This window comes from Myotis nattereri, assembly GCF_964212035.1.
Source record: "Myotis nattereri genome assembly, chromosome: 3".
Taxonomy (NCBI): domain Eukaryota; kingdom Metazoa; phylum Chordata; class Mammalia; order Chiroptera; family Vespertilionidae; genus Myotis; species Myotis nattereri.
In genome coordinates this window covers 102,531,237-102,551,602 of record NC_138077.1, presented here as the reverse complement: position 1 = coordinate 102,551,602, position 20,366 = coordinate 102,531,237, and the positions used below count along the sequence as shown (strand labels likewise).

General features: G+C 35.0%; 1 protein-coding gene across 2 annotated transcripts in view; it reads right to left on the bottom strand.

The window, feature by feature from the left end:
• USP25 (ubiquitin specific peptidase 25) overlaps positions 1–20,366 on the bottom strand; it is a 181,650-nt gene that overhangs the window by 44,195 nt on the left and 117,089 nt on the right. For both annotated transcript variants that reach the window (XM_081087424.1, XM_081087423.1), the window contains exons 15-18: positions 16,836–16,906; positions 15,891–16,119; positions 13,843–14,043; positions 3,872–4,011 (exon numbers count right to left, since the gene is read on the bottom strand). In XM_081087424.1, coding sequence (XP_080943550.1) covers positions 3,872–4,011; positions 13,843–14,043; positions 15,891–16,119; positions 16,836–16,906 — 641 coding nt within the window. The remainder of the gene's footprint in view (positions 1–3,871; positions 4,012–13,842; positions 14,044–15,890; positions 16,120–16,835; positions 16,907–20,366) is intronic.

Sequence of the window (20,366 nt, the reverse complement as noted above, 5' to 3'; positions counted from 1 at the left end):
TCTGTAAAGTTGTTTGGCTGTCCCGTCTAATTAGCATATTATGCTTTATTATTATAGATTAATACTATTTTAAATTGCTTACATTTGAATAATTCTAACCCAATATTACCATCACAAATATCCTATATAGATATGTTTATTATGTAGTAATAAATGTCCTAGGTCTCCATTCATAAAAGTGAAATAAGCACATAAATTAAGAAATCTGTCTGGACACAGTGGTAAAAAATTTCTCACAAGAACACTAATCCCAAACAATACTGTCTTAAGAAGAGAAAGTATAGGGTGTCCTCAAAAAATGTACATCACACATTTAATAATGAAAAAGGCAGTGTTTATTAAAATACAATTCATTTTCAAAATTGAGCTATCAGCTGTTAAAATGTAAATACACTTTTTTGGGACACATGACAAATTTACAGCAAGTAGCAACTAGAAAATGTATTGCTTAGAATACTGATCCTTACACAGTCCCATTGGGGAAAAAATGTAGTTAACAAAAAATATCAGGGTTTTATAAACCTTTCCAGTTACCACAGAAGAGTTTCAACAGCATAATACTGATTAATTATATGGGTAAAAGTTGAAAAACGGAAATAGCTTGGGTTCAGATAATAATTCTGTAGGTATTGTTATTCTCACATTTAGATATCCTAAGGTACCATAAAAAATGTTCATATAAAGAATTTAAGGGTTCACTGAAGTAAAATAGATGCATATTTATCTTTTCCAATTACTATCATGTCCTGTATAAACATCTTAACCAAGGATGAATTTGAAAGGGTTAAAAATAAGTTCCTCAGTTAAAAAGTTGCAAAAATAATTAAAATACAAAGATTTTTATTGACTGCTTAAAAGCCATCCTATATAATAAAAGCTAATATGCTAATTAGACTGGACAGTGGAACGACCTTCCGAAACGACCTTCCAGAATGACCAGTGAGGGGGTTGCGAGGCAGCCGGGCCGTGAGGGCTGAGCCCCTTGCACGAATTTCGTGCATCGGGCCTCTAGTTAAATATATCATTTTTTTGAAAGCAGTCACATAAAAGGTGGTTAGAGCACTATATCATCTCATCACTTTTGTCGCCCTTAATATGCTCATATCATTTTAACCAAGTAATTCAACTATGAGGAAGCTGAAGAAATAACCTAACATATGAAGACAGTTTCATTTCTAGCAGCCCCTTTAGAATAATGTAAAAGTAGAACTGAATATGGGGGATAGGTTAAGTAAACAAGAATCTAATCACTCAAAGGAATAATACTCAACCTATAAACTTTTTTAAAGAGTTTATAACATGGGAAACGGTTAAGTTATAATGTGATTTAAAAAAAAAGCAAAGATATGAAATTTTATATGCAGTAATAACTCAACTATAAAGATAAGTTCTAAACCTGTATATAAAAATAAGAATAGAAGAAAACATACTAACATATTCATAGTGTTTAACTTTGAGACTACGCATGTTTTTTTCTGGGAGTCCACTTTTTTGTATATTTCAAATTTCCTGAAATATTTCATTTAAATTTGAGTACATTCTTCCAAAAAGCAAGCTGTATAACATTTGGAGAGTATCTCTCCATGGTTTCTGTGATTCTAAGCTTTCCAGGGAATTCTTCTTACAGTAAGGTTGGAGCTTAATATACTGTATATTTGTGAAATGGTTAGAACTTAAACAACAAAAGAAAACTAACAGTTACGTAGTGCCTACATTACAAGCTAGGCATTTTAAAAAAATGATCTAAAGTAACCTCACAATCACCTTCGTTTTATATAAAAGAAAACTGAGATTTAGAGAAATTAAGCAACTTATTCAAGTTTGCATAGCTAGTAAGAAGTAAAACCAATATTCAAAAATCAAGACTATCTAATCACAAAGTCTGCAGACTCTTTTTATCTATGCAATTTAGTTTCTAAAGCATAGATTTAAATGAGAAAACCCAATGGTGGTTACCAAGAGTCTAAGCAACTGACCATGAGACCAAGAACACAGGCTGCTTCAGGCAGCCATGTTAACACATTCTTAGGCATGTTGCAAGATTTATATAGGCAAAGGGACCAAATGTTGGTGCTGTACCAGAAAATAAGCCAAACAGAAAAATATTTATGCTAGCCATCTATCATATTATCTCCATGTCATCCTCCTTTCTCAAGTAAAGGTGAAGCAGTAGGTTGTTAGCTTATAAGACGATATCCATATTAATAAACTAAGCAATCAAAATTTAAGTGATTTCTGCAAATTTAAATTACACATGATTAGACAAACAAAAACAATCATGATTCTACGTTAAGCTAAATAATGCTTTTAGGCTTTCTGATATCAGTTAAAAGAATGCTATTTATTAACCATAATGTAAGCTCTAACAAATAAAATTCCTAATTAGCAAAGGCCCTGACAAGTTATTTTTTATTACTGGTAAAAATATTTCTCCTGTGCACCTACTTCTCAGCCCTTTCTCCCTCCCTAGTTTTCCTATTCTACCATTCCCCAAGAACTACACAGCTCAGGACCACTAGAAGAAGTATTTGCCAACAAGTGCTCTATTGTTAGTAGGTGTTCATCTCAAACTCATTCAGAGTCTCTAGAGCATTTGCAAAATTTGGTTAGATAAAAAAATGATATTAATGCATAATTTTTATGGTAAGATGACATATAATCAAAATTATTCAAACAGAAAATAACTTTAAAAACTAATTCCTGATTATTTCATTCATTTAAACAACACCCTATTAAATGGACATTTTGGTTAATTGAGGTCTTATATTAAAGACCTCAGTGCATTTAGCAATTAAGTAGAAAACTGCATTGAAAAATTGTATCTCTTGTTCTCTTTAGTTCTCTAGAGGAGAATCGTCAAATATTAACATTAGCTATCATGAAACCTATATTAGAGCTGCTTGTGCTAATAAAATAAGATGATGGCAACTGAATTTTGTAATACCAAATTCTTGAAATAGCATATCCCAGAATGTTATAGTCACTGAAAACACAGTGCAATACCAATGTGCTCAATTTATTGTTATAAAAAGACACAACTGAAAACTACCAACAGAAGAATTATCATGACAATTTTGAACGGAACACTACTGAAATATGCATAAACCATAGTGTAAGATAATATTTACTACTCTAACCTAAAATATCTGGTATTTTACTGTTAAACACATTCCATGCAACAATGAAAATTATTCCTTATTCTAAACTATTCCAGTGTAGTAAGACTAGAGATTGAGGGAGGCGTGAGAAACACAGTTGACCCTTGAACAACATGGATTTGAACTGTGCAGGTCCATTATATGTGGATTTTTAAAAATAAATACTGTAAATGTATTTTCCTTCTGATTTTCTTAATAGCATTTTCCTTTCTATACTTTATTGTAAGAATATAGTATATAATACATATAACATAAGGAATATGTATTAATCGACTGTGTATATTACCAGTAAGGCTTCTAGTCAATAATAGGCTATTAGTAAAGCTGTTGAGGAGTCAAATTTTAAACTTGAATTTTTAACTGCTCAGAGGGCTGGCACCCTAACCCCCATGTTGTGCAAGGGTCAACTTGTAATGCTAAACGTTCTAGTTCTCTTTTTAATTCCCAATCAATGACCAATTTAACCTATGACTGTATTTTTCATAATTCTCAAACAGGAAGTTAGTAACTTATTTTTAAAAAGAATAATTTTTTAACATTATAGAGGAAAAAACTACAGCTGGGGTGTTAGGTGATGCCCCCAGTCACTGTTCATGTGGATGAAGAGCCCATGGCACTGCCTACCCCGACTCCCAGAGAGCTCACTGTCCACACAGAGCTAGGAAACGTCATGAACATGGCTATGCTCAGAGGGGGAAAAGAAAAGTTCTTACCGTCTGCAAAACTGTTTCAGGACTTTTATCTTCGTGATCGCTTGATGCCTTGGTAATTGTTCTAATAGTTTCTTCTTTCAAGTGCTTTGAGAAATCACTTCTTGATGGCTGCTCTAGATATTCTGGTTCTCCTGCTTGTGCTTCATGAGAAAAGAATCAACTGTATATCTAATAAAATCAGAGCATCTATACTAAAATTACTCTATTATTTATTTCTAATTCAAAGTTAGGCAATCATCAATTTTATATACACACAACACTTCTCCCAGAATTAATAAAAAATCCAAAAGTAATCAAGTAATTACTGAAAAAAGTACCCATTATAGTTTATGACACAGAATTCACAGTAATTTTATTTGCACTAAATCCCAAAATCTCATTTTAAAAACCACTAGTGTTCTACAAAAAACAAACAGAAAGGATTTGGTTTGTACAGCAATCCTGGCCTACCTGGCCTAGGTCTCTACAGAGCTGTTTTTCTGGCTACACTATCCTTTTTCACACCTACCTGACAAAACGCTAACCCTGAATGCACCCAATCTTCTCTTTTTTTCTAAACCTGCCCCTGGTAGCTGAGTGCTGTCAGGGAAAATAACAATTACTCATTGGCAAATTGGTATTAAAATAAATTCAAAACTTCAAATACCATCCCTGCTAAGAACTCCCAAAATGATATCCACGACCCATGTTCTGACATTAACACCCACAGATGCAAGTGTTCTCTGAATATTTACTAGGTGATTCACAGAAAACTCCAGACTTTAAGGGGCCGTTTCTTAGCTCTCCGACATAATCTTGTGTCTTTTGCTCAAAAGGAGGCTATCCTAGCTTTTTCAGTTTACTGAATATATCGAAGAGATCGAGTTCCAACCTTAGCTCTTTCCTTATTTTCCTCCCTCTGGCTATATGTTTACTCACTCTCACTCCCTCATCTAATAACTAATTTATCCTTTTGTTTAAATACCACTTCCCTGTAAAAGTATTACTGATTACAACATATCTCGGACCACTGGCATTTGGTGTGGAAGGCTGTCCTGTACTTCCTTGGCATTTACCCACGAGATGCCAATAGTAGTGTTCCTAGGTGTGACTTCCATTGTTGTCAATGCCCTTAGGGGACAAAATCACTCCCAGATGAGAACCATTGCTCTAAACTAACTTACACTCTCTTATTAATAGCACTTACCACAATTATAACTTAATTATTATAGATATATGTTTCATGCCTATATCCCCTGCTGGATGTAAGAGCGGGGATGTTATCTCCCTTTTGTATTGCTATTTCTTCAACACCTACCACATAATAAAGCACACAATAAATTAATGGAACAAATGAATTAATAAGATTATGAATGAATATAAGGAAGAAAAAAGTACACTAAAACGTCCCACGTTATTGGAACTAACTGAGTCCTTCCTCAACCAACTGGTAGGACACAACAGGGCTCCTGTCATCCTTTCCAATATTTGTTTAATTAAAAAAAAACCTGTCCAAGTAAAATATCATTCAAAAAGAAGTACTATAATTTCAAATATGTATAGCCATTCATTTATCCAATAAAATTTAATAAGCATGTAATTACGTGCCAGGCACTAGACTAGTATTGAGTGCAAACAATATAGCCAGTCTCTGCTCCATGAAGTTGGCAGTCAACTATGGAAAAAGTCATTAACCAAAGAATCACACATGTGAATTGTGGCACTATTACAATAATACATTCTAGCAATAAAATGGAGGGGTGACTTAAATGATGGGATTTGAAATAAAGTGACTCTTTTGCTGGATGGAAGAATGAACAGCCCAGGTAGTGAGCATGAGCTGGATCTGAAAGGTTAGTGCGGCTGGACTACAGCACAATAGGAGATATGAAAGTGAAAGAATGTTTTCAATACAATGGCAGCATGGCAAGTTTTAAAAAATGTATTCCAGCTACACTGTAAAGAATGGATTAGAGAGGAGAGTAAAATTGGAAATCAGTGAAGGTATGAGAGCAGTATGAACAAGAGAAGACAGCTTTTGCTAAACAGAGATAGCAATGGGGTAGAGAAAACTGGGTAGATTCAAGTACAGTTTGGAAATAAACAGCATGGAGACTGAATGTGAAGATGACTCCAAGTTTTTGGCATGAGTAAGGAGGGTGATAGAGGTGAAATATAGTCTAGTGGGGAAAACTAGAGGGAGGAATGCCTATATTGTGTGATGAGCAGAGAAGCTAAAATAAGTTAAAGTTCTCATTTCTGTACTTTGTGACTGGGCTGCAATGTTCTTTCAATGCTCCTGTATAATGAATGAGGTAAAGAAAATCTTAGGCTACACCTCCAGCTTTAGCAGGGCTTCTGTTTCTGGTAGGTGTCATGGTTAAGTGACCTATGCCAGCTTATTTAGGGCTTATCAAAGAACCTTCTCATTGATAAAGATTTTACCTGTGTTTGCCCCCTTTGTCTATTCTCACTGTAATAGATAAAACATCAATGGCCGGTAGTAGCATGTGAACTTAATGCTATTGAGGGCCATGAAATCTATCTGGTCTGACAATGGTCTAAATCACCAAAATCTGGACAGTAAGTTCTTAGAAGCAAAAGTAATTTTATCTAATCAAAACCATCAATATATCTTAGGTTATCAAGGTCAAGGTTTCCTTCTACATAGGAATTTGAGTCCAAAGACCTTATGAGTAATGCTGAATGGTTTTGTCTAATTGTCACACAGAAAGAACAATTTCCTCTAGAGTTTTCCCTGTGTATAATCTTGCAGGGAATATATTTGAATGGTGCTGTAGTATAGTAAGTGAACCTATAAGGATTTGAGATCTGGGAATTTGAAAATAAAAACCCACACTTCATTCTCAATATATTTATTGAGCTGGTGCCATTTTCAGTACTCTGCTTGGTATTAACAATGAAAAAAAAGACATAAAATTCACTCACTTTAAGGAATTCTCAATAAAATCAGATATATACTGCATTACAATAGAAAGTACTAAATGCAATATCAGAGTTATGCACAAGATGTTATAAAAGTGTGGGCCTAATACACACACTTGAGATGATGTTGCATATTAAGAAACACCTCCAATTTGACCCAGTGATCCCAGTCTAGGAATATATCCCAAGAAAATAGAAACACCAATCAGAAAGGATATATGCACCCCTATGCTCATAGCAGTACCATTTACCATAGCTAAGATTTGGACACAGCCTAAGTGCCCATCAGCAGACGAGTGGACTGAAAAACTGTGGTACATCTACACAATGGAATGCTACATTAAGGTAAAAAACAAGGAATTCTTACCATTTGCAACAGCATGGATGGAACTGGAGAGCATTACGCTAAGTGAAATAAGCCAGTCAGAGAAAGATAAATATCACATGATCTCACTCGTTTGTGGAATATAATGAACAACATAAACTGATGAACACAAACAGATCCAGAGACAGAGAAGCATCGATCAGACTGTCAAACCTCAGAGGGAAGGTAGGGGAGGGTGGGGGTAAGGAGGAAAGATCAATTAAAGGACTTGTATGCATGCATATAAGCCTAACCAATGGACATGGACAACAGGTGAGTGAGGGCATGAGTGGGGGGATGAGGGGGCAATGGGGCAATAAGAACACATATGTAATACCTTAATCAATAAAGAAAAGAGAAAAAAAAGAAACACCTTCTAGAAGAAATGCCAACTGGGCTGAGTCTTGAAGGATTTGTGGAGAGGATTATCTTGGATATGGGAAAAAGATTCGAGGAGAAGGAATAACATATGCAAAGGCATTGCAAAGACAGATAAAAGATTAATAAAATCCTGGCTGTTAATGAGTTTCTACACTACATGTCTTTATTTTAAACAAATTAGAATACAAATACAACAAAAATTTGATAGTGAAAATAGATTAGAATAAAGAAGAAAAAGATAATAAATAATATAGAGGTAATTTTATGGGGGTTCATAAACAATTTGAGAAAGGTCTTAAAGAATAGAATTTCAAGAATATTGATAGAGGACATTTAAAAAATGAAGGGTTCTTGATGAACAATGATAGGAAAGTTCCCTAAAGCAAGAGTATTGGGTAATAATCTAGTTTAAATAAAACATAAGGTATTCATAGTGAAGCAGTCTTGGAAGAATTACAAAGGAGTCAGATTATAACGGTGGGTCCGCATAACAAAAATAAATTTCGGCTTCATTTTGTCAAAACAGAAAAGTACAAAACATGCTGAGAACAAAAAACCAAAATGAAAACAATAAAAAGCTCTTTCTGCTTCTCAGACATAAACATTGTTAATATTTTTAGTATTATATAATTCCAGACTTCACATACCCACATTTTTCAAGCAAAAATAATAATACTGAATATTTTAAACTTAATATAATAAACATTTTCATGTTAATATATTTTTTTACTGGTTATACTGTATTCTTCTGTCCAGAGGGCCCATGAAACTAGTACCCTACCATATATCTAGGCAATTTCCATTTATTTGTAAAACCACAAAACAACAACAAGAGAAAGAGTTAGTTTTGTGTGTGTATGTGTGTGTAAATACACACAATGATTTATCTTCACCCTATGTACTCCTACAGAAGCCTCTTCATTGCTGGCCTATATACATGGTAGGCACTTTATATACTAACTGGTCCCTCCATTTACTGTTTAATGTAATTTTCAGGCTTTGACTTGGATTACACCTGGTGATTACTTGCATATCATTTATTATTCTTACTTCCTGGATGTCTATCTTGGTTCCCTACCTACAGCTACAAACTCCTAAACATACTCATTTCACCATACGTGACCAGTTCTCTCTGGAGGGATATAATACCCTTGTACCTAAAGTACCTCTCAAATCATTCATTTGTTCTATGGGTGCTTCACTGACATTTTGGAAGCCATGTTCTATGTTCATAATGAAGGGGGCTTCATTCACCTGTTTGGTTGTTATAGACCAGCATTCTGAGAGTACTCTGAGCCTGCTCCTTTGGTCCACTTTCACGTTGAAGTAAAAGATTGGGAGGGCTTGGACGCATTCTACTTAAGCATATTTCCTGGTTATGTTCTTCAATATTTTAAGAGGAGAGTCAACTTGACAACCATTTGGTTTTCTGTTAAACTGTAAGGATCTGCTCTTTAATCAACTACTAAAAAAAAGCAACATCTCATATCTTACAGAAATATCTAAAATCTTGACTTACTAATGAGTCATACTTATTACACTCACATCTAGAAGAACATTTAAACAGGACTACTTCAAAGATATGTAGTCCATTCATTGCTAGAAATATAATTAAAACTGACAAGTCCCCAAAAGTGGTCTATAATGAGCAATGCTATGCTGGCTATAATGAATCACCAAAAACTTAAAATTTCAGATTCCTGAGTGCCACCACAAATAGAATTTTGGGAATGAGGGATGCGGTAGAGGCTTAAAAACCAGTTAAACTTAAAATATATTCAGAACAGAGATACATCTGCACCACACATTTTTAGCCTGCTTCTCTAATGTATAGTAATTTTGGCTATACTTTTTTTTCCCCCCACACATGACTTTTAATTAAAGACTGGCCAGTGTTATATTGATGTTAAAACTGCCTTATTTCTTGGCATTTTTTTAAAAGAGTTCTTGGCTGTACTTTTAAAATGTTGGCATTCTCATACACTGAGGATCACCCCTAGGAAACTCAGTTACTGAAATCTCCATAAGGAATGAATTCAATGCAGAAAACATTCAAAGGGCACCTATCACATGTCACTTATTGTGCTAAATAAACAGGAACATCACCCAGTTCCTGTTGAAAGGAACCTGAGAATACTGAGAACACTGTTCCTTCTACCAGGTCTTACTCTCAGAAACCAGTTGGACTTTCCTGGAATATCTGTTTATTTTTAACTTTTAGGAAAGTTATTTTTAGGGAAGTCGTAGAGCCAATTCTACATGATGCCTCTAGGCAAATTATGAAACCTTGTGGAATGCATTTCATTCCAATACTAACCATTTCCACCTTACTTTTTTTGTTTTGGTTTCTTTTGTTTTCATTTGAATATACTATAGTATGTTCTAACAACTTCAAATAAACTTTTAGTAAAATAGGAGTATCAGGCATAGCTCTTCTCTTCTTCAGATTAATTTCTTTGTTTTACAAATGCAGTCTAGAGCTATGCTGCTTAATCAGAGATATACCTCAAATTATCTGAAGATCTCCAAACATAAGAGTCCAGGTAAGTTCTCTTTTCTGGTAAGCAGAATAAGGAGGTAGCATAAGATAAATCAAATAATACTTTTCCATCATTTATTACTTTGTTAATTAAGACAATGAATGATATTAGAGAAGTGATGCCTATGGGTTTCATGTTAGAAGAACAAATACTTATTGAATTAATATTATATAAGTTAATCTTCTTATTGGAATATCACACAGGAGAAATTGAATTTTAATAGCTCTTATGTTACAGTTTTACTGAGAACACTTGTAGGGAGGGAATAAAATCACTCTGATGGATTTTATCAGCAACATTTCCTTGTATTACTTCATAATCCTGGTGTACAACTGAGAGATATAAATACAGGTTTTCTTTGATACTTTGAAAGTATTATACCAAATTAAACAAATTACTTAGAAAACTGTGAAGAGAAATAAAAAGAATACTAATGAGATCAGATAAATGGTTCCAATAAACACTATAAGTTCCTTTAGTCAACTGTGATATGTTAACTTCCCCTGCAATGGAGGACAAATTTCTTAGTATGATATTATACACACACACATATACATACATACACATTCATATATATATATATATATATATATATATATATATATATATATATGTCTAATATGCTAAGTGTCTATCTGGGTAATGATGTCATATAGCAACGCCCAGCTCCCTCTTCCTAGCAACTACCCGGGGTCAGTAAACTGCGGCTCGCGAGCCACATGCGGCTCTTTGGCCCCTTGAGTGTGGCTCTTTCTAAGCCTTTAGGAGTACCCTAATTAAGTTATTAACAATGTACATACCTATATAGTTTAAGTTTAAAAAATTTGGCTCTCAAAAGAAATTTCAATTGTTGTACTGTTGATATTTGGCTCTGTTGACTAATGAGTTTGCCGACCACTGGACTAGCCTCTTTGCAGTTTCCTCAGCCCAGGAACAGGACTTGCTTTATAGCCAGGTGGAAACATTTCACACTTTAACCAAATGTTTGTGAAGTGTCTTCCTGTGCCTCATCTCATTTGATCCTCACAGAGTCCTGGAGTAGGTAGATAGGATACTCAGTGGAATCCTATTTTCTCTTCATTAGCCAGAAAACAGAGATTTAGAAAGCTTAGAAACTTGACCCGACTGAAAAGAAGTAAGAAATGGTGGGCCTTGAAAATGATTTCAGGTTTTCTCACTGCACAGAATATAGTCAAACACTGCTGCAGTTAAATATTTTACCCTTTGCTCTCCCTTATTATTGTGTCATCTACAATAATAATCTGCTTCATGTTGATATTTACTGCTGTGTTGCTGACAATTACCTGAAAGAGAAGTTGGGGTGCTTCACTGGGCTGGAAAAAGTTTAGCTAAATCAAAAAGCAAGTCTAATTAAGCAAGTTTATTCTACATATATAAAAGGCTAAGTTGACTTGTGCATGCACGATACATATAAAGCTCTCCCTGGTGCCAATCACATGCTGTGTTTTGATCTGTCATTGTTGATTGTGAATTTGCTTGACACTTCTATTATAGAGAAAGGGCGAACAGTGATATTAAAATATTTCTTCTAATTAATTTCAATGTGCACGAATCTGTGCACCAGGCCACTAGTATAGTAATAGAAACCAATCTTTCAGCAATAACCTTATGCCCCAAGTTTATAGAGTTAGCATATTCTATTTCTACTAACTCAAACGAAGTGCCTATTTCTAGCATTTCCATGGAGGACACAATGTTTCCTATTAAGGTATATTGCTTTCTAAAAATCCAATTTGGAAGATAACTATGGATAACAATTGTATTTGAACTGACATTTCACCCTCTTTTATTTTTTATTCTACTTCCTCTCTGAAATAGTTGCATTTTCTTCGAGTTGTTTTTTTAAATACTGAGAGACATGAAAATGCATGCCTAAAACCTTCTACTGAATTTTTTAAAATTACAAAACAACATATAAAGTGCATGGTAGAATGTTCTACCATGAAAAGAGGGTGTGAGGCACACAGATATGACCTTTTATATAGAGAACACAGAAGGTGACAAATGTAAATAGTGGGGCAAAGTTGACTAGCCCTGTCAGATAGGTGTTAATATTGTCCACTTATGTAGGAATATGTATTAGTTTGACTTAGTAGAAATATACTGTGCTAACTCTGTAAATTTAGAGTCTTGTGAGAAACAGACCAGATAAAGAGAAGACTCTAGAATTTAATATTTTTGGTGACATAATATATAGATGAACCAAGAATAGAACTGGAGCATAACCTTCATCTGAGTGTTTAAGTACCACTACCAGTTATGCCAATTATGCAGCTCCATTATTCCACTAGAAATGAGAACAGCCACATGCAAATGGAATTGTGTAAAAGTTAAGGGAAGAATAAAACAGTAGCTACATCTTGAGGGAAGTTCAGGGCAGTGGTTTGGTGAGGGTATGCACAGAAAACAAGGAAGGAAGTCACAAAGGGATGAAATTGGCTGAAATTGAAAAGAAATACAATGTAGTTACTACACTGCGATTTGCGCTCAGAAGCCTCTTTGATACCTGCTGAGCTATTTCATTTCCTATAAAGTCACTGTAATGAAACCACAGCACCTCCCGTTATACAGAGTGACCCCTGATATATGGAAAGAAAGTGCAGTCCTGCTGCTAATAACGGCAGAGCTCACCAAATGGCAATGGTGCTATTCCGATATACTATTCTACATCTATGTATCAAGCATTGGTATCTTTGCTGGTATAATACCATTATCTTGGTCTTTAAAAAATTCTAAATCAATGCCTCTTACTATCAAGATCAAGGACTCAACTATTCAGACTTGTAACTTGTTTTTATATATATTGAATAGTTGAGTCCTTGTTAATCTCCCATGGAAAGAATAACTCCTTCTAAAGTTCAAGTGATACTGCAAAAACCCACCTAGGGATGTGTCTGCAAAAGATATTAAACAAGCACCTAAGATGCTTCCTAAACAACTAAAAACAAAACACAAAGACCTTGCAAAAAAAAAAAAAAAAAAGGGTGATTCAAAAAGATCCATTCAAAGTTATAAAAAAGAGCCAAATGTGTGAAAAAAGTGTTTAACTTATCTCTTCTAATATCCCCAAGAGCCCATTTCCTACAGTAGTAAATATTATTCTGAAACATACTCACAATTCGATGATGATGAAATTAATCTTTTAAAAATCAGAAGACATTCTATTTTCAATTTTGCTACAACATATTTTCTTTATTTTGGCATAGTGTTTAAATATTTTATTGATTTCATCAGCTAATAACTAGAATATTTTTAATATTTATATTTTTATACATTTATCTCTGTTTTATAGTTCTATATACATTTCTACCTGGAATATATTAAACATTTAGTTTGGGCTTTTATTTTTAATTTTAAGAACAATGAAAAAATTTATATATTTGAGTATACTCAAAATATATATGGAACAGTGTTATTTTGCTCAAATATAAAATCACTTGAATTCATTTTATTGATAGCTTTATTGAACTCAGATTTTTGACTGTTCAGGTGGTTGGCACCCAACCTATGTTATTCAAGTGTCAGTTATACATGTACACAGTGATGTCTGGCAAAGGGGTAAACTAAATTTTGGCCTGTGGTTATCTCTGAGTGATGAAATTTCAGATCATTTTTACCAGCTTCTTCACACTTTAAGATAACTAAAATTTGTTTTTTATTTAATAAGTATCTTATTTTATAATAAAATATCAATAATAAATATATTGATAGTAAAACATGGTTTAATAAAATGGACTAACCTGTTGTTCCAGAAGACTCTGACTCCCTCAATTTCTGAGATGCTAAAAGTTTTTCCTGCAGAGCTTTCTGGGCAAGTTGTGCATCCCATTCTTCTAGTTCTTTTTCAAATCGCTGGTTATCTTCCTCAACAAAATCTCTCAAATCCGGTGGTAATGTTTCTATTCCAACAAGGGCCTGCCCAGTTTCTTTATTAAACTCCTCTGCAAATTATATTTCAAAAACTAATATAAAATTAAGAATTAAAGGAAAAACACAAAGCTCCAAATAGAATGCATTTCAAATGAGATATAAAGTATAAATTATTATAGTTAGTAAATAAATATTACCTAGAAATTAAAAGAAAACTCAAATGCTCAGAAAATCAATGATTCAAATATTTAATAATCCATTAGTTAATATTCTCATCTTTCAGTTTTAATTGGAAGAGTAAAAAATGCAACCAAATATAAAGCCAAAATTGCTACTCAAACACTGACTACTTGTAAGTACTACTTTTTCTGTTATAAGATGTCTGATTATTCATGAAGTAAAACACCACAAAATGAGAATAACTCATAACCTTATTAAGCTCAAAATAGAACTAAAATTCTTTTTCATCAGAGGCAGTTAAGTAGTAGCAATATATTTATACTAGAGGCCTGGTGCATGAAATTCGTGCATTCAGGGTGTGTGTGTGGAGGGGGTGGGAAGGTCTCTTAGCCTGGCCTACGCTCTCTCACAGTCTGGGAGCCCTCAGCGGATGTCCGATTGCCAGCAGTTGGACATCCTTAGCACTGCCACGGAGGCGGGAGAGGCTCCCACCACCACCTCTACGCTCACCAGCAGTGAGCCCGGCTCAGGGTTTCTGGCTGAGTGGCACACCCCCTGTGAAAACACACTGACCACCAGGGGGCAGCTCCTGCGTTGAGCATTTTCCCCCTGGTGGTCAGTGCACATCATAGTGACCAGCTGTTCTGCTGTTTGGTCGATTTGCATATTAGCCTTTTATTATATAGTATGCAATTTGAAAACTAATTAACATAGAAAGATTTTTAAAAGATTGTGTAAATATTACTGAAGTCATTCAATTTCTACTCCACAAACACCAATTAAATTTTTTTCAATCACAAGTGGATTTCCTAGCTAGTTTTGCTGAATAATTAGAGGAAGGTTGATTTTATCAGTTTCGACAAACCTTTATTAAGTGTTTTCTATATGCAAACCCTATGTTAGAATATAAAAAACAAAAAGACATAGTATGACATAGTCCCTGGCTTTGGGCAGATCAGAGTGAAGTGGGAAAGACAAGTCAACATACAACTGCAACACACAGTAAGTGTCTGACAGAGGGATCTCTGAGAATACCAGGAAGTTTTCTTTCTGGCAGACAAGGAAGACTTGCAAAGCAAATGACACTTAAAATGAACCTTGACAGATGAGCAGGAATTAGGCAAAAAAGGCAAGAAATAAGAACATTGCAGGCAAAATATAAAAAAACCTGTAAGAACATACAGATATAAATGTGTGCATAAAATGATTTGGTGAGAGCAGAATATAGCAAGAAGTTCAATATCATTTTGAAATGGATAGACAATGGTCATAAATGAGGCTGGAGAGACAATCAAGAGGTCAGAAATATGTCAGGGTGAGGAACTTGAATATGAGTCAATGTGTGTTGTAGTCATTAAAGAATTTTAGGGGATTGACAAGGGCGGGGGGAAAAAAGGGACACGTATGTAATACCCTTTGTAATACTATAAGCAATAAAAAAAAGAAAAAAATAAAGAAAATAAAATAAAGAATTTTAAGCGAGGATAAACATGTCATATTTATATTCTACAATGGTTAATAAATAGTTAACTTTGAATACAAAATATATTCTAATTCTCACCCCTGGTCATATTACATTTTGATTTGGGTTTACTCACAATAACCCAATAGCATTTTCTAATCATATCCATCATTCCCTGCGTGACTTTTATATAACTCATCAAACCAGAGACCAGAGTCACATAAAAGGATAACCTATTTAAAAATATACAGTACCCTATATATTTTGTATTCTTACCTTGTATTAAGCATTGTGCCTTATCATTTATGTACATTAAACAGTATGCACTGGCATTTCTATAACCACCAAAAGAGTCCCTCACTAGCTCTTCCCATGATGATCTTGTCACAGCAATATCATTGTATTTCATCCATCTGTTTTCATGATGATCAAAAATGTATGCCCAGTAGTGCCCAGCATTAGCTTGGCCTTCATGAACTAAAACAGCATGTAACCGATAAGGAACCTAAATATGAAAACAGAAGAGTTAAACAGCAATCAAGAGTCTCTTTACTGTACCACATTCCATGAAACACACAAACTATGTGACTAGAGGATACATAGAAGCATATTTCCTAATAAAAGAAAATTGGCTGAGATTAAAAGTTTGAAAAATATTAAACTACATAATAATAAAAGAAGGGGAAGATAAGCTAAATATGTGGAAAGCAGACAGATGTATAAATTGGATGATTTTTAAAACTTTGAAAATGTATTTTATGCAAGTATTTGTTGATCTATTTCACTTATTTCTTTTGAATTAAGAGCTTATATTTTTATATAAAGCACATGATTTGTCTAAATCTTCAAAATTATAAACTGATGGCTCAGTTTACCAAAATGGCTTATTCTATTAAACACTAGAATATATTTACCAGAACTTAAAATGTAATTGAGTCCTATACTTTCTCCCATAATTTTAATATCTTTAAACAACCTTATGATTCTGTCATGACTTTATTTTTAAATATTAAGGGGAATTCTGATATATTTTATTATTAAAAATAATAAAAAGAGTAAGCAATAAATACAGTATGGAAATATAACTGAATGGGGTAAATATTAATATGGCTTCTTCAAGTTCAGCAATTTTATAACAAAACATGTAAGAAGAATTTGGTTAAGATAAATAAAACATATAAATAATTTTTATAATGCTTACTAGCTCAAAATTTAACTTACTTGGATCATAGATTTGTCCGAGTACATTAGTTCAATAGTTCGATGGATTCTGGATATGCTTTCCTGCAAATCTAAGAGCAGAAGATGTCATTTAATGATTAACTTCAAGGATGTTTCTACTGAGACCTATAAGACAGAGATTAAAGATTTTCCTGCCAATATGTTAGAAGAATAAAAAAAATTTCCTAAAAGAGTTCTTAAAAACATTATTATTTGGAGTCTATATAAAAACATAATTCTCTTGCCCTAACCAGTTTGGCTCAGTGGAAGGAGCGTCGGCCTGCGGACTCAAGGGTCCCAGATTCAATTCCGGTCAAGGGCATGTACCTTGGTTGCAGGCACATCCCCAGGAGGGGGCGTGCAGGAGGCAGCTGATCGATGTTTCTCTCTCATCGATGTTTCTAACTCTCTATCCCTCTCCCTTCCTCTCTGTAAAAAAACCAATAAAATATATTTAAATATATATATATTTCTTTTTAACTTAATAAAATATACAGCATAAATTCATAATTAAAAACCAAAACAAATATGGTTCTTTTGGAAAATGTGCGGAACCAATAAAACTATGTATCTATAAAAAAGTTTTCAATGAAATTTAAAGCTAAACCCCCTTACATATTTATGTAAATCAGAAAAACTTTAGCATGAAATAAAATACCTTCACTACATATCTTATATAAACACATAATTGAATAAGAATTCACTAAAATTACCAATGGAAATAAAGTTCCGAGACTCCCATTACTCATTATTTCCATTTCCAGTAGAAATCTATCCTACACAAAGTCATTCCGAGACAGGGATGTTCACAGATATATTGTCCATATAAGTTAAAAACTGAAGACATATCTGTCAATAAGAAAATGGTTCGTTATAGTATAATGGCATAAACACACTATACTATAAATTTGTTGAAAGGAATCAGAAACAAACCATGAAAGACAATAAAAAAAATATGTCACTTTAGAGTAGGGAAGGATCTTCCTCAGCCTGACAGAAAATCAAGTAACCATAAAGGAAAAGATAAGACTCCCTTCCCAAACTTAAATAAAATCTATGCTAATAAAAGCCTAGGTGGCCCTCTCTCCCTCACATTATCACAAGATGGCCATCCCTATTTTGTCACAAGATGGCCGCTACAAGATGGCTGCCTCCACGTCATCACAAAGATTACTGCCCCCATGTTATCACAAGATGACCACCACAAGATGGCCCTCAGCAGAGGGCAGTTGTGGGAAATCAGGCCAGCAGGGGAGGGCAGTTGGGGGTGAACAGGCCAGCAGGGGAGGGCAGTTGGGGGCGAACAGGCCAGCAGCGGAGGGCAGCTGGGGGCGAACAGGCCAGCAGGGGAGGGCAGTTGGGGGCGAACAGGCCAGCAGGGGAGGGCAGTTGGGGGTGAACAGGCCAGCAGGGGAGGGCAGTTGGGGGCAAACCGGCCAGCAGGGGAGGGAAGTTGGGGGCGACCGGGCCAGCAGGGGAGGGCAGTTAGGGGTGAATGGGAGTGTAGGAGAGGGCAGTTGGGGAGGGCCAGGCCGTCAGGGGCAGGCAGTTGGAGGTTACCAGGCTGGCAGGGAGGGTAGTTGGGGGCGATCGGCCACCAGGGAAGGGTAGTTGGGGGCGATTGGGCTGCCAAGGGAGCTGTTAGGCAGCAATCAGGCCAACAAGGGAGAGGTTAGGGGGCAATCAGGCAGCAGGCAGGCAAGTGGTTGGGAGCCAGCAGTCCTGGATTGTGAGAGGGATGTCTGACTGCCTGTTTAGGGATCGGGCCTAAATGGGCAGTTGGACATCCCCCAAGGAGTCCCAGATTGGAGAGGGTGCAGGCTGGGGCTGAGGGACACCCCGCCAGTGCACGAATTTCGTGCACCAGGCCTCTAGTCTACATTATAAAAACAAAGCAAATCCAACATAAAGGAAGTCAAATAACCAAGACAAACAAGGAAAAGGATATCTGCAGCATACACTTTGGAAAACAGGTTAATACCCATAATGCTAATTTCTATTAAGCAATAAGAGATGGACAAGTGTTTCAATATAAAAATGGGCAGATATCACAAACAAGAAATTTAGAAAAATAAAATTTTAGTCATAATTAAGGAAATGTAAAAAACCGAAAAACCATTTTCAACTATCAGACTACCGCAGGCTAAAAAGTAGAGGGATTAAGCAAAGAGAGAGAAAGAGAGAGAGAGAGAGAGAGAGAGAGAGAGAGAGAGAGAGAACGAACCCCTGGACACAGACAACACTGTATTGATTGTGGGCTAGGAGGAAGGTTGGGAGAAGATGAAAGAGGGCATGGAGGGGATAAATGGTGATGGAGAAAAATAAAAAATAAATAAAAGATAAATACATAAAACATAAAAGAAACACAATCTGTCAGGTCCAGTAGAAAATTATCCCAAACTTAACACAGTGTTCAGGAAAAGCTATGTGCTTAATTAATGTGTACTTATAAATTTAAATGTAAAAAATGCCTTCATATATGAAAAATGCTAAGAGAAATCTTTACAGTTACTAATGCTAATTGTCACCATCATATCCTACTAACTATTAAATTAGGACTGCACTTTATTTACATATTGTCTATAAAGTGTCAAGTTGGGCACATAAAATCTAACAATCGATATTGTTTAATACAGTTTCAACCTTTTGACATAAAACTAGTTACTTTTCAAAGAAAATTTACAATAAAATCTACCATAAAACTATGTCACTTTAGTAATTAAAAAAAAAGGGCATTTTAACAATAGTAGAGTTCCTTCCAAGAAAGGAGAGATGGCAAGGTAATACCAACTACCGCTCTCCTTCATAGGGCACTGTCTTTATTTTGCTACATTCCAGTTAAAACTCATTGTAGGCTGGCACTGAGTTCATATCATATGTGGAGATCTCATTAGAGAAGATTGAAAATTTAAATTCACATTTCTAATTTTTAAGTCTAAAGAAAATTTTTATCACTTGAACTTCATTGTGTCAACATCAGGGACAGCACACCATTTATAAGTACAAATATGATGCTATCTGGGGTTTCTCCAATAAAGAAACTGAGAATACCAGCTTGATGTTAATTTAGAGCACTAAACTAGAAAATGAGACCATCTGCCATGTCATTAATCAGCTAAGTAATCCAGGAAAAATTCTTCCATCTCTCTGAATCTGATATTTATATAAAAAGAGCGAAGGTCCGTAACATCCAAAATGACCAAAGGCTCGACTGAACACCGGAAGTCAATCCTGCAGTCAGTGCTGTGGGCGCCTCAGCGAAACATCACTGACTGCAGAGGGGGTTGCGATCAGGTACGGACAGAGGCTCAGAGAGAAAAGCAAGGTCTGATCACAGCCCCCGTGGAAGTCAGTGCAGGGTTGGCATGGCGGAAGTCAGTCCTGAAGTCAGTGAACATAGGGTCAATTAATATTAAGTAAACATAGATCAATTAATATCTCTTTGAGAGGAGTTGAGAATATAAAGTACACTGTAGAGCAATTACTTGTATTATTTCACATAAAATTCTTTTCAACTAAGATATTTTCCTT